Genomic DNA, 23,570 nt, shown 5'->3' with positions numbered 1-23,570 from the left:
TGAGCCTCTTCCATTGAAAATGTTTCAGAGAATCAATGAGCCAATTGGTTTCCTCTTCCCCCTTTGTTTTACCCTGCATGGGTTCTGGTGGTTGCCCATAAGGCTCCATAAGTTGGCACAACTTTCCATCACAGGTGAAGTCTTGAAAGGTTTTCTGAGTTGTTTTGTGGAATCCACTCATGAAAGACTTGTGACTACCAGAGCTGCTGGAAGAGCAGAAGGAGTTGCATGAAGGAAATGGTTTGGGAAAGGCCTCTTTCATTTGGCAGCAGTTCTGCAAATCCCAGACTAATGAGCAAGATTCATCATTTTGAACCCATACATTTTTTCCAGCTTGTGGTTTCTAGCCTGAATTACTTCTCCTGCCTGTTGAACTCTTTCCTTGTGAGTCACAAATAGATTGGATTTCCTTAGGCATTGATGAACCAAAGACTAGAGTAAGACTCAGCAGATTTGAGTATCATCTTGTAGGCCCAAAGGGAAGGCATGTCTGAGCCTTGCCTTCCCAGCTGAGCTCTGACCAACATCTGCTGTAACCACCTAAACCAGAAAGTATTATTTAATTCTATTGCCACACATAAATTATAAGAAGATAAAAATACTTTAAAACAGCAAAAGCTTTGTTGGGCATCTTGCACATGTGTAGCTTGACATTTATAGTCTAATGCATTTTTTTTCCACACAGTGCTACCCAGATTATCTGCTCTTCCCTGTCCCTGCTGAGCCTGTGCCCCTCCAACAACCCAGGCAAGGCCCCTGTGAGCGGCACAGCTGCCTGGGTGGTGTCAGGGTAAAGCTTGGGAAGGAAGCACCAACAGGCAGCTGATGGTGCCAGCATGGGTTGGCAGAAAGACCTGTCAGCAGCTGGGGATTAATTTAGACACTGAGCTGTGTTGTTCTTATAAGAGATGATAGCTGGAACCCTGCTGAGAGAAACTCTGGGAGGATGTTCCCTCTGCATGTACATTAGTGACTGTGTTCCATTATTGATAGTGGAAGATATGTTATGTAAAGCCTACAGAGTATTTTTACAGATTCCATTTTACCTCATATTCTTTTATTATTCTACCCCCTTTTTTTGTTTGCAGTCTCAGCAACTCACAAAGAAACGAAACAGTTTTTTACCCTTTATAATACACTGGATGATAAGAAAGTATATTTGGAAAAGGAGGTAAGAAAATGGTACTACTATTTTCTAAGAATTCAGTCTGTGGGGAAGGAAATAAAAAGTTTTTGCTTGGCTTTCACCATATTCAGTCCTGTTAGAGCAAACTTACTGGTCTTTGTAAACAAAAATGGAACAACAGAATCATAAGAATATTTGTAATCTTGGAGGGGCAATGGTCTGTGTTGTAAAAGAATTGCTGTTAGTCCAGCATGTTTAAACACTCACTGTGCTCTGAAAACATGAGTAACATTTGATCAGCAAATAGCTCTGTAATCATAGCACCAAAATACCCTTTTCTCTCTTTCTAGTCAATACTTATATTATGAACCCAGACCACAGTCAGTAACTTCAGAGAGCAAATTTAAGCTGCTGTCAGCAGCATCAAATTTAGTTCTCAGGGTCTGAGCTGCTATACTTTATTTGCTGGTGATTTTACTGGGTCAGAAGAGTAGTTTTCATGGAAGAATGGTTTTTTTCCCCTCCTCTTTCCCATCTATGTAGTGTTCACTTCTTTCTTGGGCATAACTGAGTGATTTCAGTCTTCTTTTTTTGCAATGACAAGTGTCTGACTTCAGTAAAGATGGAGAAATAGGAGGGAACAAGAGGAAATAAAAATTACGACTTTGCTTTTAAAATACAAAATATTTTGATACCTCAGGTTTCTCTGTTTATTCTAATAAAATAAGAACAGATTAGTGAGTTTTGCATTATTTATATTTATTGATATATTTCTTTAGTTTGTCAGACAAGCAGTGGTCAAATTTCTGATTATGTAGACACTTTTTCAGTGTCCTTTCACATCCTGTTTTGGAGATCATGAGCAACCATTTCCTTCCCTTAAGCAGCTGATTCTAATCCACATTAGGTAGTTTTCATTTTTTCCATTCAGAAAAAGTCATATACCATATTTTTAAAAATGCATGAAGTACAAGCTATATTACTTAATATTAACTCCTCCCCTACATTAGTATTTAATACAGATTTATTTGTTGAGGATTTTGTTATATTTTTTGTTTGGTTTTTTTTTGAGGGCAAACCTGAAAATTTTAAAATTATAGAGAGACTCGTTTTGAAATGGGACATAAAAAGCAGATTATAGAGAATATAGAAACAGAACAGATTTACTTCACTGTTGTATAAACTGGGAGTACTCTTGCCAAAATAATTCAATGTCTTTGGGGGATTCACAGGGGGAATTCTGAATGTCTTCTGATGCCATCATAACTTAGTTAAATGTATAATATCATTGAGATTTCCTTGAGATGCATTTAATATTAGACCCAAGGTTTCAGCAAGTAAATATTGTCTAATAGTGTATAAAACGTCTTTGGCATCTGAGCCTCACAAAGATTTCTGGAATATACTTGCACTTTGTCTTGTTCCTGGGTTTTGGGGAGATCTTTTACCCCTTTTTCCTCTCCAAACCAGCCCTTTTGTAAAACACACTGAACATCATTGCTTTAAAACAACAATAGTAAGAATTGTTGTACAGTTGAATTTTGGCTATCAGGGTTTTAGTCCTGGCATGAAAGGTATCTGTGATCATGGCTCATATTTTGAAAAAGATGCTTTTTTTTAAAAAAGGCATTAAAAATAATTTTTTTTCATAATGTCTTTCAATTTTGGGGTGTGTATGCTGATTTCACTGTAGTCTGACACATCCAGACTCTTCCTATGCCATGGTTGTGCAGCACTGCTGTGCAGAGCTACTTTTCCTGGCTTGAATGTGTGTGTGTATATATATATATCTGTATAAACTGTAATTATGTTCTCAAGCACTGGCTTAGTGAAGTATCTTCAGGTAGGGCTGTGGACATGGCAAATATTAACAAGTAATGCAATATTTTCACTGCTGTAAATTACAGGAATTCTTAAGCACCTTGGCTGCTTGGGAGTCTGTTCAGAATTTGTTTGAATTTATCCAAGGGAAGATCAGGAACACCTGCAGATTCTGCCATTCCTGCTCATTGCTATCTCGTTCAGGTGGAGGATTTTAGATTTAGGAGATGAGTTCAGTTTTCTGTGGCAGTGGGACAGGTGATTCTGTTTGCAGCTCTTGGGCTTGCTTAGTGCAGAACTCTTCCAGTTCTCATCAAAAGGAGGAACTGCTTGGAAGGCTTAACCACAGGAGACTTGCAAGTTGTATTCAAAGCTGAGAGAAAGGACCACATTAATTTCCAGTTGTTGAATTTTAATGCTCTAGGCAATATGTAAAAAACAGGAAAAAAAATCAAAGGCAGTTAGATAGGATGTATTCCATACAGTTTTATTAGTTGGGGGAATTCATACAAGCAGCAAAATATTCCTGGGAATAAATGTTATAAATGTCTTTTTTTGTCTTCATTCAGTGCAATGCTACTGCCTTGTAAGAGAGGCCACACCTCTGAAATGCCTTTCTGTACTTTTTGAGTTCACCTTTTAGCACCCAGTAAAATACACATAAGCAAAGAGAGTAATGATGCATGGCTGGTAGGGAATCTGTAAACCTCATCTGCACAATGAAGCAGTGCAGGAATTCACCTGCTGCTCCTGCACTGCTTGGAGATTCTTCAGAGCCCTGTGTGGAAATAGAATATGTTGAGTGGTTCCCATCTCAAAGGCAAAAGTGGTTTTTTCCTGTTTATTTGTGATGTGCTTGTGCACATGTCAACAGTCACTGCTGAACACTGGACCAGCATCTGCTTTTATGTCAAATTCCAACACATGCTGAACACATGTACAGGCCATTTTACTTTATTGCTTTAGTGTGGGAAGGCATCATGCTGGAAAACTTTCAGTGCTATAACTGAGTGACAGTAAAATTAAAAATATGTTGTGGTCCAACACTTCTGTCATTCAACTAGTAGGATAGATTTTACTAAATCAAAAGGATTGTGGTTTATCTTCTGAAAGAAAACTCATGGTGATTTTTGTAGATTTGTCTGCTTTTGAGGGCATTATCTATATAGTAACTTTTTTTTAAAATAAAATTCATCTTATTGTCTGTGAAAACTCATACCAGAAAAGACAAATGTGTATTTTTTTTTCCAACTCACAGGTTAACTTACTGAATTCTATCCATGACAACTTCCACCAGTAAGTTATGGTTCATTATCTCATAATAGTTGCAAAGAGTGGCAGAGTTGGTTGGACAAATGAGAGTGGGCACCGTTATGGAGACTAAAAATTTCTTAGAAGATTTTATAGTCATAAACTGATTTATAGAATAGTTTATTAACTCTGTTTAAGCCAGTTTGGGGAATCACAGACTTGGAATTACTTAACTTTTATAGCCAACACATGTTTTTAATATCTGACTCTTTAGATGTGGAAATTCATAATTTTCTTGGACTTAAACTAAGTATTTTCCTCCTTTTTGTGGAGTAGTGGTTATTACATTATGTACAAAACATTAGACTGGGACATATCTCAGACATGTTTATAATAAACTACCTCTGTATTTGAAAATTTTGATATATTGTGGAGTCTGTGTAAAATTGTGGTTCCCTTGGAAGTTCCTGGTCAAAGATCAGTGTGTTAATCAGCCAGTGTTTATTTTCCTCTAATGATTTCGAGGTCTAAAATGACTTCTAGGTTTTCCCTATTACAGTGTGAAATTGTACAACATTTGCTGTTCTCCTAGACCTCTAGTCACCTTCTTACTATTCACAGCAGAGGCTTTTCTTTAAAAACTATGGTTTTATTTAGTTATTAGCAGTTGATTTCTGTACAGGACATGAGAGCAAGGAACAGACTTGAGCTGACAGGGAGCACACCTGTGACGGGCTCTGAGCTCTCTGTGCCCATCTCTTTTGTAGCTGAAGAGCTGCACTGTCAGTGGTATCAGTGATTAAAAGGATGAATTTTTACACAGAGCACTAAGCAATGAGAACTTTGGACATGGGTGGATGTGCAAGACAGCAGCAGCTGAGACAGTGTCCCACATCCCTCTCAAGTGTTCCATTTTTTTCTTTCCAGAGCCATGGCATCGTCCGGATCTCGGGAGCAGTTTTTGCGGCAGATGGAGCAGATTGTAGAAGGCATCAAACAGAATCGAATGAAGGTCTGACTCTCCTCACTTTCTTTGCTAGAACCTGGGAACTATCTCAGCAAAGCCTCTTAGATCTTTCTATGCACAATTATTATCCATTACATGAGCTGCAAATTAGGCAAGCAACTAAAAAGGATTATTTCTTTTCACATTCATCAGAAACTTCTCACCACTAAATGTCAATGAATAGAGTGTGACAGAGGTGTTGTAACACCTCTGTCCTGACAGAAATCTTATACCCCTCAACTTCATTACTGGCAGTGTAGTGATTTAAATGCCTGAGACAAGTGAATGCCACTGAAATCAGTGAGAACTCTTCCATTTGGACTGTGTGGGTGCAGTCAGACCTGCTGCACCTCAGGCATGGTTTCTCAGACTGTGGGAGCTGACTGAAGTTTTCTGCTGCTGAAGAGGGTCAGCAGCACCTCACAGTCCCAAGCATCATGTGCCCTTGTCCCACTTGCACCTGCAGTGCCACTGGTACCAAGACTTCAGCATTAGGCTCTTAATTTTTAAGAGCTGACCTAAATGTTCATTACATTTCAAGCACGAGCTGGGGGTATCATTTATGAAGTATCTGTCTCCTCTAGTGTGTTAAAGATAGCTGTTCCTTATGCAGTGTGTCCATGTGTATCCCATACATATGATCTCTTACCCTTCCTGCATAACAATAGATGGAAAAGAAGAAGCAAGAAAACAAAATGAGAAGAGACCAATTGAATGATGAATACTTGGAGCTTCTAGAGAAACAGAGGCTTTACTTCAAAACAGTGAAAGAATTTAAAGAGGTAAGAACACTTTTGCTATGTTCAGCTGTAGTGTTCTGTGACCTATTTTGATGTACTTGTGCATTAACATATCCACAAGATTTCCTGATATGATGCTTATCACACCATGTTCATGATGTATCTTGGTCGTTTTCTCCATGTGAATCTTGGACTCTGAATGTGATTCTGGGAGTTCTTTCACTGCTAGATTGGCACCTCTCCATGTTACAGGGAGAGGTTATCAAGCAAGTGGTGTATTTAGGTTTTCAAGTGGAATCTCTAAGGTCTGTGAGCAGTTAGTTTTTGGAGCAGAGAGGGGTGTGGAAATGCAGGATCTTGGTCATTAATCTTCAGGAATCAGCCTTGTTGCCTAATGATTGTGAAAGCACTGTATAACACTTCATTGATTTAGCCTTTCCCAAGCTTTTAATCATCATGGGCTTCTTTTACTTGCTGTCTCCATGAGAATGAATGAATGAATAGGAATGCTGCAGGCAAAATTGTCATTTGGTTTCATATGTTCAAGGAAAAACATCTTTGTGTAATTATTCCTGCTTTGTTCTGAGACAGTTCCTTCCTGTTTCAGACAGCGTACTCTGGCAGAATGACAGGGGCTGTTCAGCTGCTTGTCTGACATGCAGAATTTTACATCCTACTTGCAGAATTTAGGTAGATTTATTGTTTGGTGTTTTACCTATTTTTCTTCCATTGCTATGTGAGGGAATTTCTGCCCAACTCTGCTATCCTTAAAAATAAAAAAGTCATGGTTCTGGTACTGAACATAGGTGTACTTGTGTAAATACATTTCCTGACCAAGAGTTATTCCCTGAGCACTGACTCTTTTGCAAACTGTCCTGAGAAGTTCCAGATCATCTACAAGTGATGTCCATTTCAGATTTGTTCTACTTATAAGTAAAAAGCTAAATTTGCTTCAGCAAAAACTTCAGATGGGTGGTCAGGCAGTGTTCCTTTTGGCTTGAATGTCATAAAGTTTAATGAGTATTGCCATTGGAATAACATTATGGATGAATCAGAATTATCTTCAACTCATCACTCACTCCAAGCTGCTTTGGACTGTGGAGATGTTTCAAAATGAAAGAAAGGGTTTGGTTCTGTTGATGTGGAGATACAGGTTGCAGAGTTAAGAGCAATTCCTCCTGACTCGTTTGCTCTCTGTTAACAGGAATGCCGTAAGAATGAAATGCTGCTGTCCAAGCTGAAAGCCAGTTCTTCCTGAAGAACTCCAGCTGGGGAAATTTATAGAAGATTGTTCAGTCCATTGAATCTCTTTTGTGAGGTGACAGTTATAACTGCAATGTAGATGTATATATATAGATATATATAAAAAATATATATACACACAGCTGTAAAAGTCTGGTTTTTCCAGTATGTGTTCAGTTTACATTCCCTCATCACATGGCTGTATTATTCATTATTGCCTCCACTACACAGTAAAGAGTTAACACAGTACAGAAAAATAGAAATACGGTCTAATTTTATTTATTTGGGTTTGGGGTTTTTTTTCCTACAGTAAGGACAGTGGGAATGGTTTTTTATTTGGGTTTTAACACTGAATTAGGTGAAAATTCTGGAATAAGTTTACATATACTGTGTAGTATGTCCACCACCCCACAGGATGAGCACTGCAGAATGCAGTAGTTTGTTAATTTTGGCCCAAAAAACCCCACAAAATAAGATTCTTCAAACTTACTTTTCCATAACTTCACATTATTTTAGTTTATACTCTAGCCATATATAGGATTCCAGAGGATAACAATTAATTTCTAATGGCTAAGGAAATGAAAACTTACCTTGGATAATTCCTGGTGTAAAATTATAGATCTATATTTTTATAAAGTCTAGCTGTTGTATAAATTTCTTTGAAATTTCATTTTTATATATAGAGAGTGTGCTTGTTAAATTAATAGCTCCAGGAAAAGAACACTTTAATACTAGGATCACCACGTTATCCCTGGTTGGGATGAAAATCAGAGTCTGTCACCTGTAATATAGGAAGATAAAGATTGAGACATTCTGCTCTAATGAACTGATGCTCACCTTTGAAGACAACAACCTACTTACCCTGCTGAAGATTTGCTCTTGAAAGTTCAGAAACTTTGTGGGACACTTTCTGAGACATTTTTATATCTGTATATACAGTATTTTATAATTCAAACAGTTGGTTTTTGTACTTAACTCCAGGATTTTGGACTGACTTCTTAATGTACATGACATCTTCAGGAGAAGAAGACCCATGTTCCTTTTTGCCTTTTTGACAGCGCTGTTCAATGACTGTCTGTGGCAGCAGATATAAAATAAAGGATGTTTGGAATCCAGTGACATTCTGATATTGTGTTTTTAAGGTGGAACTTGCCTCAGAAGCTTTCAGAAGCTTTCCCAGGCTCCTGAATTACAAGTGCATTAAAAGATGAATCGTGTCCACAGTTGAGTCACTGTTTTTGTGATGTCCTATTCCTTCAGCACAAACAGAAAGGAAACCTTCCCACTGAGCCAGCTGGGACCTTGCTCCCCCACACTGGTTAGTGAGGGAATAGATCTGGGCTGCTCCTCTTGAATCTGTTCAAACAGTCAGTCTTGCCCAGGGCTAGCAAAATAATGAAGGCAAAATCAGATTCCAGGTCCCTTCAAAGAAGGAAAAATTTACATTCAGCATTCCTTTAAAGAAGGAAACCTGCATTGCAGGCTTGCAATGCTTGCAGGCTTTCTGCAGTCAGCTTTGCTATAGGAGGCATTATTTCTGTCTACAAACTTTGCCCTCTATAAAAACTATGTAAGGCTCTTTCCAGTTTGTGAATTGAAAAACTCAACTTTGGCACCAAGGAGCCCTGCTTGGGAAATGAAGCTGTGCTGTGTTTGTATACCATGCAACTCTAAAAAAGTAACTTGAATGGGCATTTCAATTGGGGATTTATCATTTTAATCACAATTGCTTTTTGGCATCAAGGAAAATTTCCTAGGTATGGTAAATAGTAGAGTAAATAATGAACTTGCATGTAGAATAAATTATGAGATTATTTGTTCAGTATAATGTTAAAATTTATGCTTACATGCTATAAACACAGTAACCTGGAAGCTTTCACAAGGAATATAAAAATGTGAGATCCATTGTTCTGACTAGGATTTGTGTGATTTTGACTAAGATATAAAGCTGAGGTTTGTGAAAATCCAGTTGTTGCTTACAAAGGATAAATCAGAGTCCAGATCATAACTCAGTGTCTGCTGTAGATGGAGCCCAGAGCAGATGGGCCCGACCTTTGGTGTGAGGCCTGTGTGAAAAGGAGAAGAAAGGAGCTGGTGAGGGTGTGAAAACAGTTCCATCAGCTGTTCTTGCTTTCTGGCACAAGCTCTGGGTGTTGGGTGCCATTTCTCCTCAGAGCTGGGGAGGAACCGACAGCAAGGAGAATCTGCCTTAACTCTCCAACTCAGATGATTGCAAGCAAGGAATTCTCAGAATTTTTCTTCAGTATTGCTGGATTTCCTTGTTGAAAGAGAAAGGTCTTGCCCTGAACTCATTTGGTGTTACCTTGTAAGGCTTGTAAAGTAACATTAATGGGACTTGCAGCAAAACCTAATTTCTTTATTAGGTTTATTAGCATAGTCTGCTCACATTCATCTTCCAAAGCCCTTTCATTTCTGCACATTCTGGGCTCCCACAGTGCAGCTGCTGCAGGATTCTCGGAGCCTTGCTCCAGGATGCAAATCTGCCCTTCTGCTGAGCAATAGGCTTCAGTAAATTTTTCTAGGAGCAAATTCAGTGTCAGGAAATAAAGTGTATAAGTAGTAGTCCATTGCTTACAAGCAGAGATGATTGCTGTACTCCAAATTGGCAGCTTCTATTGGGGAAATAAATACGCAACACCTAAGCTGTGCCAAATGTCCCTTTATAATATTTTTTTTTTTTTTTGCTGTTTGGATAGTCAAGATACTGTGTCATTAATCTTAGTTCATGTGGGAGCATCCAGCAGGTTAGGCAGCAACCACTGATACATATTTTCTTTGCCCCACAGCAAGCTGTGATTAAAAACCAGAATTTTAAATCCCGAATCTGTGCTGCCACTCTTCTAAATGCAGTCCGCATTTAGAGCCAGTGTGGGAAGCTGATTTTGTTGAGAGCTTTCTAAAGCCACTGCAATGAAATGAAAGCTCTGCTTGCCTCTCACTGCCTCTGGGTGTGTTCTGAGGCCGGCTGTGTGAGCCCGCCACTGTAACACACTGCTGGCACAGATGCTCGGGTGGGCAGAGCACTGGCTGCTTAGCTTCAGAACTCCTCACAGCAAAATTCCAGAGGCCCAGCCTCGCCTCCTAAGGGAGTTGAATTCATCCTTGAGGAGGAGGAGGAGAGCTGTCAGTGCCCTGCTGCTGCTCCCCTGCTTGTGCTGCAGGTCAGTGTCTGCAGCAGTGCCCTGCACGTGTGTGACTGCAGGAACTGCACAGGGGCCTTGCAGTCTGTGGTGTCCTCCCAAGTTCCAGAGGCCAAGCCATGGTGCCAAGAAGATGCTTGCACAGCCTGTGTTGCTTCTGGAACTGGAGACGGGTGCTGCTCCAGTCAGTTGGAATGTGCATCTGGAGATCACTGCAGCTCCTGCAGCCAGACTGGGATGGGCCGGGGCACCAGTGTTGGCATTGGATTTGTGTGACAGTAATGGCTTGGCTTACCAGGCTCAGGGAGTGCAGGCACTAAAATTTGTCCAAAACATGATTACTAGACATTTCCGGAGTGCCACATACAGAAGATTTGTGTGCTTTTCAGCATCAGCTCAAGATGACCTCTGCATTTCCTCCTTCCATGTCATCTGTTTGGATTTTAAAGGTTTTAGAGCAGTGACTCTCTTACATGAAAAAAATCAATTGACTTGAAAAATTTGTCAGTGGTTCTGAATGAGGCTGCAGGTTTTAGTAACATTCAGTCTCTTACATATGTGCCTTCCTTCTGGTTTCATTAAGCCTCCAAACACTGGTTTGAATGGTAGCTATTCCATATGCAGGCAAGTTGAGAGTCACAAGGGAAAGTTATTTAAATCAGCATTTAAGTCTGAGTCACTGTCTAACAACTCTTTGAAATTCTAGGTAATTAAAACTTCTGAATTCCCACTGAAATTGAGAGAAGCATCCTCTGCAGGAATGCAAGACACACAGGTGGCTGTGGGCACAGCAGGTCACACTGGACTGTCACAGCAGTGCCTGACCTCACCATACACTGTGCTCTTGAGATGCAGCCAAGCTCCCTTAAGCTTCCTGGGACTCTGTGCCATGCTAGAAAGACTCAGAGATGTTGTCAGCTCTCCCACTCAGAGCAGGGGAGGAGGTAAAACCCACCCGAAAACAAACATGGAGCAAAATGGATGTGGCAGTATGCAAGGAAATAGATTATTTATGTATATATTGTTGGGTCAGGGATGTTGTCAGATCTTGAGAAAATGATTTAAGGCTTGGGTTTGAGTCTCTTAAACCTGGTGTCATCAACATCTTTGATACAGTAGGAGGAAGTTGATGCCACCTGACAAATTATGGACTTCACCCAGGCTGGGTGCTGAGCACATTTATGGTGCAAGGGCCCCAGACACGGTGCAGGCACTCACCTACCACTGCCAAGCAGCCACATGCTGCTGCCAGCACACCTGGTGTGACTCAGCATCCTGTTTGGTGTTTGTAACACACATGCCTGCTCAGTTTTATGGTTGCATGAAGTAACCATTCACACAGTCCCCATTCACTTGGAGGTGTTGGTGTCTTGAGCTCACCGGGGTTTCATAAAACAGGGAGAGTCTGAGCCTGGCAGAGTGAGAGAGGACTACACAAGTGAAAAATCCTCACTAGATCCTCCTGTGCAAGCAGTGAGAACACATTCTCAGGGGCTCTGAATAATTCTAGGCTTGGCTCTTAAGTTTACTTAACCCCAGGGGACACAGCTGACCCCTGTCTGACCAAGCCTGCCCATCAAGCCCTGCTGCTCGCCGAGCTCACAGCCCCTCAGTCCTGGCAGGCTGTGTTTCTGAGCTGCTTGGTCATCCACTTTAATTCCACATCAACTCAAGGACTGATTGACTGCAGCATGTTTATTCCCATCCAAATAAATCTCAAACCCGAAGCCAGCATCCTGTTCATATCCCAAACAAGTCAGGACTGCTCAATTAGCAGCTCCCACCGGTGCCTTTGCTAATGAGGAGAGCTCCAGCAGGGCGCCGGGGCTGGCTGGGCGGGATCAGCCGTGTTGGGTGTGACAGCCGCGGCACTGGACACACCTCAGCCTGTGATTTTTGAAGAGCAGACGGGAGGCATTCCCTGCTTCCACCTTCTTTGCCAAACACTGGCGTAGCACATCTGTATTTCTAAGGGGGGCCTGTAAACTCTCAGTAGGTTTATATCCAGACATCTTCCATCTTCTTCTTCGCTGCTGCTAAATGCCCTCAAGTAGCTCTTGTGCATGGAAACTGTTTGTATCACAGGCATGTCTCCCTCAAGAAATCTCTCTATTATGCAATAATCGTTTTCTCCTCTGTGTCCCCTTTTATCTTTGCTTTGCAAAAAGGTTCTTGAAGGCATTGTTGTAATTTTTGTTAAATGCTGTATAAATGAGAGGATTAAAGAAAGAATTTGAGTAGCCAAGCCAAAGAAAGATGCTTTTCCAGATGGGCGGGATGTTGCAGGAACAGAGGGGACTTATTAACTCTGTGATGAAGAAAGGGATCCAGCACAGTACAAAAACTCCAATTAAGATGCCAACCATCAGAGCTGCCTTTTTCTCTTTCTGTTCTCTCCATGTTTCTCCATCTGTCTGGAAAGTGATAGCTGCACGACGAGCTGTAAACACCATCTGTGGTTCCTGCGAAGCTTCCTTCACCTCAAACAAAAGCAAACACAGTTTCTTACCAAGACAGTTTGTTTGAGTGAAGTATTACTTTCAAATGACAGCACAACATCTGTGCACCTACCACAAAAGGCCTGAACTTCATTCCTTCCATGCTAAAAGAAAGAAAATGCCCCAGAGTGCCAAACTCATTACACTGGAAAAGCTGCCAAGTGTAACTGACAAACAGAGCTAAATAAAGAGTACCTGGTACCATGTGTGTTGAGGGACTCTTTTTCTGTTCATTGTACTGGATGCCTTCAAACCTAGGGGGAAATGAGGGTAAGGCAGCCTAACAAAGCCTGTGTCTGCTGCCTATCCCTGCACCAGACTCATGCTGCTACATGGCCTTCAGACCCGCTCCAGGTGAACTGCTTCAGCAGGGCTTGGACTAGATCATCTCCAGAGGTCCCTTCCAAGTCCAACCATTCTGTGATTCTGTACTTTCTCAAAAAGTACACCATTGCTAGAAAAACACCATTTCAACTGACCTTCAGTTCAAACTCTGGCTTCAGCAGAGGTTATACAAGAGAGGAAAAAATTTCAGCTACTCCAGGCTGTCGACAGTGCTTCTTGTTTCCTCTCACTGAGGGCAAACAGCTTCTGGGCAAAAGTTATTTGTGTGCTTTGAGTCTGATCAGATGAAGACAATCCCTAGAGATTTTAATCTGAAGATGGAAGTGTCTGTGATATTAAAGTTCTCCTAGGCACTACAGTTATGAAGAGAGAGCAATAAAAGCAACCAGCTTAAGGCTGTGAAATTTGCCTGAGTGGTAATTCACAGGCACTCCAAATATGGGCCGCTGTTAAATTAGCTACATATTGCACATTCATGTGCTACCTTTGTAATAGAAGGAGGGCCTGTACTGAGTATGAGCACAGCAATTCAGACAATGAAGCACTGGCAGTGACTGAACAATCACTCTTCAGGATGGATATCCCTGTCTGCACCCTCAGACACGAGCCAAGGCTGCAGAACGTAAGAGCAGCAGATTATGGGCACAGGCAAATAATGGAAGAAAATGAAAATCACATCTGTTCTGACAATTAAAATGGGACACCCCTCATGTAGCAAGGATCACACCATTTGTCTGCAGAAGGACTTGCTCTGCACATCCTTAATCACACTCTGCAAAAAAGGGATGAATGTATGACATGAGGACAAATCTGTGACAAGCAACCCTGAAAGATTATGTCTTAGCCCTGAGGAACAGTTACGTAAGTGCCTCTTGGGAACAGCCATAAAAAGGACTTCCTCATGAGCACCAGGCACAGCTTGGTTTGTATTTAACCTTCAACTCTTGCTCAGAAGATAGAGCTTGCTGTGTGCCATCATCAAATCACAAAATCAAATCAGAGCCTTCTCGCTACTTCTCACTACAGAATTTCCTAGCACTGACCCTTTTATCACTTAAGAAAAGGTTATTTCATTTCCTTTACTAGAAGATACCTTAGTCCTCAGGTGTTTTTCACAATGAAGCCTGCATTTACAGCCTGGTCAAGCTCCTACTGAAGTGTGAGGAGTTTTTATAAACTTTCCTAGTTGTTAGGTCAGGCCTCTGAAAACAAAACAGCAAGTCAGACTAGATCATGGTATGTTTTGTAAATTACTTGCTAGAACTAAATGCAGCTCTAACTGTATCAAATCTGCAGTTCCCAGTGCCAGCCCCAGAAGCTTCTCATGACTCCCCTTTCCAATGTAAGTCACAACAGCTGACCTCTATCCCCATACCACACAGAACAAAGGACAAGTATAGAACCTTTGCCCCCATTTTGGGCATACTGATGAGCACTAGCAAGCAGGCTGTGACAGCAGAAGAGGTGGTCACAGACTGTAAATTACAGCAGTCCATGGAGATGCCTTGGGTTATGCTGGAGCCACCTCTGCAGTGCTGCACACTGTTCTCACTCAGTGTCTAGCAGCACACTCTGCCTCGGGCACAGATTTCCTTCCATCTGCCCAGGCTCTGCTCCAGGAGCACTGGGGAAATAGCTGGCATGAAAAGACTGCTCCTCTGAGGCCACAATTTGGTTCTGAACTCATGAAATCAGCTATTTCCAGGACAATGGGCTGTGAGAACTGCAGAGATAACTGCTGTTCTGTGAGACTAATAAAAAGTGAATGAAGGAAATGAGCTCAAGTGCAAATCCTTCTACAGTCACAAAGGAGTTTGGTTTTAATTCCAGAATTTATTCTTCTGTACACTGATCAGCAATTACAGTTCAATGCCTATTCTCTTGTTTGTCTGTCCCCAGTAAATTACTGCTCCTAAATGGATACATGTTCCCAGAGCTGTATGTTCCCAATTCCTGTGTTCCTAGAATGTCATAGAAAACATGCCACCAAGGAGCTTCTGACAAAATTCCTTGATTTAAAATGCTCCTTACAGCTTTAATGATTGTTTTTACTGGTCCTTTGTGGCAGGTGCTCTGTGTGTGTCCGTCCTGTACCTGCAGGGCCTGCAATAACAAAACAACAGTAATGATACACATCAATCAAATCAGGCTTAGTACCACAAATTTAGAGCTTTGCCTATCACAGTGTGGTTCAGCAAAGGTCATTACTGCCTCAGTGCAGTCCTGGCACACTCCTTGCTCTTTGAACAAGAGCACAGGGAGCTAAATGCACAACAAAGGATCAAAACAAAGAAAGGCCTACACTGTCTTGGATGCTCTACCAACATGACAAACAGCTCATTTGACAGGGAGAAGAAAACCTGCTTTCTCTCACAGGAATTTCTTCTGCTGTAAGCAGGACTAACTGTATTTCTGCTATGAAATAACTACCCACCCTTGACTCACTTTGCTTCCTGACTCACTCTTTTCTGGACATTTTTTGCACCTCTTCTGGACAGCGGAACTTTTGTTTCCTGACACATCTCTTCTACTTGTACAGAGGCACAAATTAAAAAATAAAAGGCCCGTGACCCCTTCAGAAAAGGAGAATCTGGTTTTTTTTCTCCCTCACTGTCCTGACTGGTTAAGTGAATTGGAGAAGCTGAATGGGCCAAGATGCAGAACAACACAGCACCTCTGGAGCTCTGGGGCCTGATGTTATCCGAAGGGGGAAGGACTCTCATAAAACTCTAAGGTATGGCTCATGCCTAATGCTTTTATACACTACAAAACCACTTTGAGAGGGGAGAAATAAAAAAAAAATTAAAAAAAAACAACAACAACAAAAAAACCCCAACAAAACCTCCACCAATCATCAACAGAACTTGATTTTTATCTCTTCACATGAAAATTTAAGTCTGATTTTGCAATTGCTAAATGTAAGTAATGCAGACATTCAGATCCCATCATCCTTGGTTTTGCTGGGCTATCCCTATGCTACAAGTGATTTCATTGATTTAAAAGGGCACTATCCAGCAGTATCTGCTGGTTTTCAAGCAGTCTCATTTATTTCAATTGGACTGTTTAGAGAGAGAATTATTGCCTGCTGTCAACCAGGTGTGACAGAGCATAGCTCTCTGTCAGTGATGATATGTCACTAGGTTTTTAATGAGGGTCACCCACATCAGTGTAGCCTGCAGAATTCACTTTTCAGGGAGTCTCATAATTGGCAAACAAAAAATTATAAAAGCACCAGCTTAATTTAGGATCCCAATTTGGCAATTAATTTATTCCAAAGAGAAGCAAAAACCAACTCTCATTAAAACCAGAAGCATCTCAGATGTTTCACATCCATCTCCCTCACCTGAATTTTTTCAAAGTAAAATTTTAACCAAAGTATGACTCAGAATAGTTATTTTGTACCTATTCTATTCTGCAGCTCTTTAAGAACCTAAGGCATGTATGCCAACTCCCACTTTGAAAGGAATGCCCTTTCTCTATGAAAAAACCCCAAACCATTATATACATATATATATATATATATATAGGCAACCTGCAAAGCACTTAGGTGCCTGACTCTGCTGGCTGACAAACATCAAGGTATCACCCTCACTGCTCCACTGGTGCACTGTTTTTTCCAAGTGCTATGAATTCAGACCTTTTCTGTCCTTAGACTTGCCAGAATTAACCAGCTGGTTGTACCTCAGGCCACCAAGTGCAGCCCTGCTGTGCAGTTCCAGTCCAGCACCACCTGACAGCTCATTCCTGAGTGCAACACAGACGTCTCTCCCAGCAGGGATCCCTGCTGTTATTGCTCACCTCCAGACTGGGAAGCACTGCCAGCCTTTGGCACTGTCTGCCAAAAAAACCCTGCTAATATTCCTCAGATCAACTGGTGCAGGGCAACCTGGAGTGAGGACTGACATAGATGCAGAGGGGAATTCACATCCAGAGTCACAGTGACAGAAGGAAAACGTTGCCAGGGTGAGCATGACAGGTGAGCATTCTCTGAGAACAGAGATGGAAGAAAGTAGAGGGAGGAGAGACATCAAGGGAGAAAGAATGGGAAAATCAGAATGAGCTGATGGGCAAGCCATGAGAAGCAGAAAAGAGTTTGCCCCATCAGAGAAGACAGAGCTGATGCTGACAGCCTGATCACCCCTGCATGCAGAGAAGCAAAGCTTGGCAATGTTGCCTTTGTGTTTGCATGTTAAAAAACCAGCAGGGTTTTGCCAAAGAACAGTAGTGATGTGTATGAAGATTCCCCTCCAAAATTCACTGGGGAACTGCTACTCTTCCTGTGAAAGTGATAGATCCTACTACCAAAAGCTTAAAAAGGATCAGGATAACACCCAGTGAGTAAATCTCAGTATCTTAATTTAGCAAGAAAATAAGAAATGCATCCTGAATGCCAGCTTGCTTGATCCACGAGTTCATTTAATGTACACGTGTGCAGCATCAGCTCTTCCTTCAGGTGAGGAGTAAAGTTTGCATCTGAATCACAGAAGTCTTCTAATTTACATCAGCAAATGGAGCTGCTGGGACAACAGAGGAAGTTGCCACTACACACCAAGTGCAGACTCAAGAATCCCTGTCAGGAGAAGTCAATCACAGCTAATATGTCAATCACACCACTGAGAAAGAAGACCTGCTGGCTTGAGCATTTACTGGCATTGCAATAACCCCTCCAAATTGGGTGTGTAGCTCGCTGTGACAGAGCCCCTTTGTCAGTGCAGCCTAAACCAGCCCCCAGACTTTGCATCACAAAAAGCACTCACCTGGCAGCCATGCTGGGCCCACACAGGGCCTCCTGCAGACAGAACTATGACATTTTGCAGCCAGACTCAGTCTTGCTGAAACTGTCATGTGATGTGTCTCTCCACTGGCTCGAGCAGCAATGCCTCAGCTCATTCACTTCCAGGAATTTTAGATTCCAGACAACTAGTCCTGTACGGGTATGTGTGTAGGTAAAAGATAGAGCATGCAAAAACACTACAAATAATCAGCTGGCTTTTGTGCTTGAAGGGATTATGCTTTAACTCCAAGCAGTACTTTCATCGTATTTAAAACAATTTGGAAGAAATCTGGTGCAACCTAGGGGCTGAAAATCATAGGAAAAAAAATGCCACTAGTAGAGACATTCTCTACTTTTCTAACAAATATTTTGCTTTTTCATACCTTCATAAATCAATATATATTAGAAGTAGCTTCAAGACATTATGATCCAAATCTGCGAGTCTAATCACACATAATTGCCAGTGTATTATGCAATTATTGCCAGAGCAATTATGCAATTATCTGGGAACACAACCTACAGACTCTTACTTGTGACCATCATAATGAGCTTCCTTGCCTCCAAATCAAAGATAGGATTTTGCAGGGAATGAGGCTCTGCAGGATTAACCCCAATGGAACAGAAATGTTCTCTGTAGGTACCTCTAACATCCACACAGCTCATCTTTGGCTACTGGGAAGGGACTGGGCTTAGGAAGTGCAACATGTAATCACAAAAACATAAGGACTGGCAGGAGTGAGAGCAAGAGTATGTGACAGAAAGCAGGGAAAGTTTACAGAGAGCACAGCCAAGCACAGTGGAGGCATGGAATGGGTGACAGCAGCATCATGCAGGGAGCCTGACTTATGGAGCACATGGAGCCAACCCCTCTGAAGGGACACAGCTTTCCTGTCAGCAAAGTATACCCTCAAAATGAATGAGACCTCCCAAATGGCTAGGGCACTGCAGGATTACAGACAATCTTTGGGATAAGGAGAACATGGTTTTGAAGCCAGCAGGTAATTTTAAACCAGAAACGATGGCTCATTGCTTCAACACTATGTAGTGAGCACCATTCAAGGAAAAATAGCCCAAGTGCATCAAAATATATAAGTTTATATTGTGAATAGTGCTTAATTTGCTTACCAGAATGTATTCAGACACACAAAGTCTGTGCTGGTAAATAAATGTGCATTTATCTCAGTACAGGACCTAGGGATCTGTTTATGTCTTTTTTTACCCCACTAAGGCTATAAAATATATTAATAGGAAAAAAAAAATCAACAAAACAACAAAACCCAAGGAATGGCAAATTAACAACAAAGAGACAATTTTCAAATATCTCTCCCGACTGGCAGTGAGTGCACCTGTCCCTTACTCTTACAACACAAGGAAAAAATGAGAATAAAGCTCTTCTCCAGGAGCTGCACTTTTTGACTGGCTAATTACTGCTCACGTCCAGTCTGCGACAAAGTCAAACACACGGGAGCCCCAGGGCACCTGGCAGCCTTCTCGCTGTGCCGAGCCCACCGAGGGCCGGAGCGGAGGAGAAGCAGGACGGCAGCGCCCGGGGGAGCAGCGAGGGCTCCCTCCCCTTGCCCGGCCTTACCTGGGCAGCCTCGGGCAGGGGCACCACGGCGTTCCTCCTGCGGGCCCCCATGTGGAACTTGGACGCCTTGTAGATCTTCCAGTAGACGAAGAGCACCACGCAGAGGGGCAGGTAGAAGGCCCCGCCCGTGGAGACGATGGTGTAGGACGGCTCCTGGCTGAGCTGGCAGCGCTCCTGCTCGGGGCTGTAGGTCTCCCCCCAGCCCAGCAGCGGGGCGAGGGAGATGGCGGCGGACAGCAGCCAGGTGAGAGCGATCATCACGTTGGAGATGCGGCGGCGGGCGAGCAGCGTGTACTGCAGCTGCCGGGTGATGGACCAGTAGCGGTCCAGGGCGATGGCCGTCACGTTCCAGATGCTGGCCGTGCAGCACAGCATGTCGAAGCACACCCACACGAGGCACAGCTCCCGGCCCAGCCGCCACCGCCGTCCGGCCGACAGCTCCTTCACCAGGCTCAGCGGCATCACCAGGGCCGCCACCAGCACGTCCGACACCGCCGTGGAGGCCACCAGGTTGTGGGGCACCCGGTGGAAGGCCTTCACCCGCAGGATGGTCGCCAGCACCAGCAGGTTCCAGAGGAAGGTGGCCACGGTCAGGAGCACCAGCAGGGTGAGGATGAGGACGGTGAAGACGGAGAAGGGCTCCCGGCCCCTCCACGCGCTGCCGCCCACCACCGAGGAGGAGGCGTTGGCGTCCACGTTGGCAGACGAGGTATTGGTGCCCATGCTGGGCTGGCACTGGCCCCGTGGGGAGCAGGGGCTCAGGGTCTCCGCCATGCCCGGGACCAGGGCTCGACCCTTCACCGCTGCCCCTTCCCAGGCCGCCGGCACCGTCCCCAACCCCGCTGCCGGCGACCGGGAGCCCCACACCGGACGCGCCTCCGCTCAGCGGCCGCCCCACATGTGCCGCCGCCCCAGCGCTGCCCGCGCCTCCCGCCCGTCGCTCCGCACGCCTATCCCGGGCGGCTGGAGAAGGGAGGCAGGCTGGAGAAGGGAAGGAGGCTGGAGAAGGGAGGGAGGCGCGGCGGGACCGCGGCGAGGCTCCGGCACGGGCAGCGAGGACGAGCGGGCGGCACCGGCGCTGCCGCCCCGCCCCAGCGGCCGCCTCGAGGGCGGCGGCGCGGCCGGGCCGTGGGGGGCGGGAGGCGGCGCCTCCCCGGCGGCTGCCCGCGGGCCCTGAGGGGCGAGATACCCGCTGCTGCCGGGATCTCTGAGCTGCCGGGGCTGGAAGGGACCTTTGGAGATCACCCCGTCCCACCGCCCTGCCCAGGCAGGGTCGCCTCGGGCAGGTGTCACAGGAACACGTCCGGGTGAGTTTGGAATCTCCGGAGAGCGAGACTCCACGCCCTCCCTGGGCAGCTTTCAATGCGCGGCCACCCTCAGTGTAAAGAAGTTCTTCCTCATGTTGAGGTTTAACTTCTTGTGCTTTAGTTTTTCAGTGGTGTCGCTGGGCACCACTGAAAAGAGTCTGGCACCATCCTCTTGGCACCTGCCTTTGAGATCTTAAGGTGCATCAATGAGATCCCCTCTGTCCTGTCTCCTCCAGACTAAACAGGCTCAGCTCTTGCAGTCTCTCCTCAGAAGAGAGATGCTCCAGACCCGCCATGACCTTTGTGGCCTCTGCTGGACCCTCTCCAGTAGCTCCTTGTCTTTCTTGTATGGAGGAGCCCCGATTTGGACGCCGTGCTCAGATGTGGTCTCACCAGGACCAAGCCGACAGCAATAGTCTGTGTCCCCACACACCCGGCTGGTGACGAGATACCCCTTCTCCCCATGGACCCCATGAGGCTACAGGACAGCCTCTTCTCTTCACAGCCTTTTCCTGCTGTGTTCCCTCAGAGCTCCCACCAACCATTTCATTGCTCTTAAAATAAGCTATCAAATATGTGACCAAGGGCTTAGAGATGGACAATAGGATCAACAGTGAATACAAGGGAATGTCATCTTTCCATCTGGATGTTTGGTGCTTTGTGGTGCTTTTGAGAAGTCTGAGGGATGCAAAACACAAAAGGGTGGAAAATAGCAATCTCTTGTAAGTCTAAATACTTCACATCTTCTTTTGCATCTGTTCTCACTTTTCCCTGTTGACCTGAGAATTGAGGAGAAAAGGACTTGTGACGGAGGGGAGGAATTGCAAAACATACTTACTAGTCTTCATCACTTCAGGACTCTCTAACTGAATCTTTTTGGACTCAGTCTTGTCATGCTATTTCTTTCTGCCAGTCTGAAAATTCTTCTTGGCTTAACCCTCCCTGCATCCTTGTAATTCGTGTCCATGTTCCCCTCCCTGTGCTCAGCTGTGCTGAGGAGGTGTCTGTCCTCCCCAGGGAGCAGCTGCTCAGGCCAGCATTGTCACAGCACCATTTCCAAGCACGTCCAAGGACAGCATGCAGCTTAGTAACAGCTCTGGAGGGTGATGATTCATCCAGAGATAACAGAATTCCAGCCCATTTTGTGAAGTGATGCAGTATTTTTATAGCAAATATATAAAATTTAATGTTACATTTTCCAGAAGTTTTTTTTTTATCCATTACAGGCAGATTATTTTTAGACCATTATAAAGGGACTACACTGAACTCCACTCTTTACATATTTTCCATTTTTTGTTTTAGATTCAAAAGTGCTAAAAAAGGTTCTAGCAGATGCACTTTTATTCTATCCTCTTTAGTAGAAAATCAGCCTCCTTTCTAAAGTATTTTTAAGAAGAGTCAGTTACATAAATCCTGCAATTGATTTGAGAAATATACAGAAAATTTCAGCTCAAGACAAAAAAACAAACCTTCCAAAGTCCTTTGACAGTTGTTTCCATACTTTTACAATTGAAAATGTGATGAAGAACCTAGGTGTCACATGGATGCCAGCTAGTATTGATTTGATTAGTAATAAAAACATTCACAGGTGATTGCAACCACTCATAGAGGAGCCCAGAAAGCCCTGTGTGTCTCAATATCTTTAGCTGACAGCCAGAATAGAGAGGAGAGTTTGGAAGTTTTGTAACTGTTATACAGGATTTTGCAGAGCCTACAATTTTCCCTTTTTTCTTTTTTCTTTAAATTCTGACCAGCTGGGAAAAAATAGTAGATGGTTATGTTTTTCAGTGTTGCAGCTTACAAAAGTGTCTGGGAAGATGGACTGCTGTTGAGGAGTATGCTAAGGTTTGGGGTTTTTTTTTTGTGAAAAGTGAATGCAGTTCTTAAGCTGGATGACACCCATATAGCAAAGTGAATGTGCTTCTAGACAGGACCCTGATTTTCCATTTGTCTTCCCTTCTCCTAATGGCATCTTTCCTCCACCTCTCCTCACAACTCCATATCAAGTTTATCGTGGTGGCTAAGAGCAAAAACCAAAAGTAATCTCTTCCCCATGTGGCCGTGCAATAAAGAGATTTGACAGAAGCAACATCATGGTATTTATGGCTTTGATGCAAGCCAGCAGATTTTTTAGCAGCTAAGAGCATTCCAGCTCAAGAGGCTGGATTCTTATTGTCAGGGTGCAACACCTTCTATAAATCTAAAAGCATTGGACAAACAAAAGCCTCAGTAAGCATTGCATGAATTCTCCTGTCAGCGAAAATCCTGAGAAAATCAAGCTAATAGAGCAAAAGCCAGGAGCAGTGATAGACTTTATTCTTATGCTTAGCCCCTTGATTATAGGCTTCTTTCAGCATTACTTTAATTTGAAAAAAATTTTAAAACGTAAACCCAACAACAAACCCACCTTTCAAGGGTTAATAACTGGATCTTTTCTGGCTGTTTTCAGGGTTCTGTAAAATCCTTTCTAAGTTTTGGGCACTTGAAGTGACTGGACAATGATCTCCTAAGCAGGACAGTGGTAGAACTAAAACCAAAAGTTACAGACCTGTGCAGTATCCTGTTAGCACCATGTCTTCCTTCCCAGTAGGACCTCCAATAGAATATTATTTTTTTAAATCACATAGCCCTTTTCCCCCTTCCTGTGAGTTGCTTTCCCTGAGCCTCAAGTCACTGGCTTGAAAGCAAATCATCAGAGCTTTGGTGACTTA

The 23,570-nt window shown here is 43.4% G+C and overlaps 2 protein-coding genes across 2 annotated transcripts in view; one reads left to right on the top strand and one right to left on the bottom strand.

Moving 5' to 3' along the window:
* Positions 1-8,234, top strand: part of CCDC93 (CCC complex scaffolding subunit CCDC93) — a 32,750-nt gene extending 24,516 nt beyond the window's left edge. Inside the window, exons 19-23 of the mRNA XM_084209204.1 lie at positions 1,089-1,171; positions 4,206-4,243; positions 5,126-5,210; positions 5,873-5,986; positions 7,149-8,234. Of these exons, the coding sequence (XP_084065330.1) occupies positions 1,089-1,171; positions 4,206-4,243; positions 5,126-5,210; positions 5,873-5,986; positions 7,149-7,202 (374 nt within the window). The 3' untranslated portion in view covers positions 7,203-8,234. The remainder of the gene's footprint in view (positions 1-1,088; positions 1,172-4,205; positions 4,244-5,125; positions 5,211-5,872; positions 5,987-7,148) is intronic.
* A 3,984-nt stretch (positions 8,235-12,218) lies between these two features.
* LOC311156098 (5-hydroxytryptamine receptor 5B-like) lies at positions 12,219-20,326 on the bottom strand (the record flags this gene model as incomplete). The annotated part of the gene is made up of 2 exons (XM_084209795.1): positions 12,219-12,827; positions 19,553-20,326. 2 exons carry the CDS (start codon positions 20,324-20,326, stop codon positions 12,495-12,497), a joined length of 1,107 nt encoding a protein of 368 aa, XP_084065921.1. The 3' UTR covers positions 12,219-12,494.
* Positions 20,327-23,570: the final 3,244 nt, after the last annotated feature.

Source organism: Fringilla coelebs (assembly GCF_963513975.1).
Source record: "Fringilla coelebs genome assembly, chromosome: 7".
Classification (NCBI taxonomy): Eukaryota; Metazoa; Chordata; class Aves; order Passeriformes; family Fringillidae; genus Fringilla; species Fringilla coelebs.
This window is presented reverse-complemented; position numbering and strand designations above follow the sequence as displayed.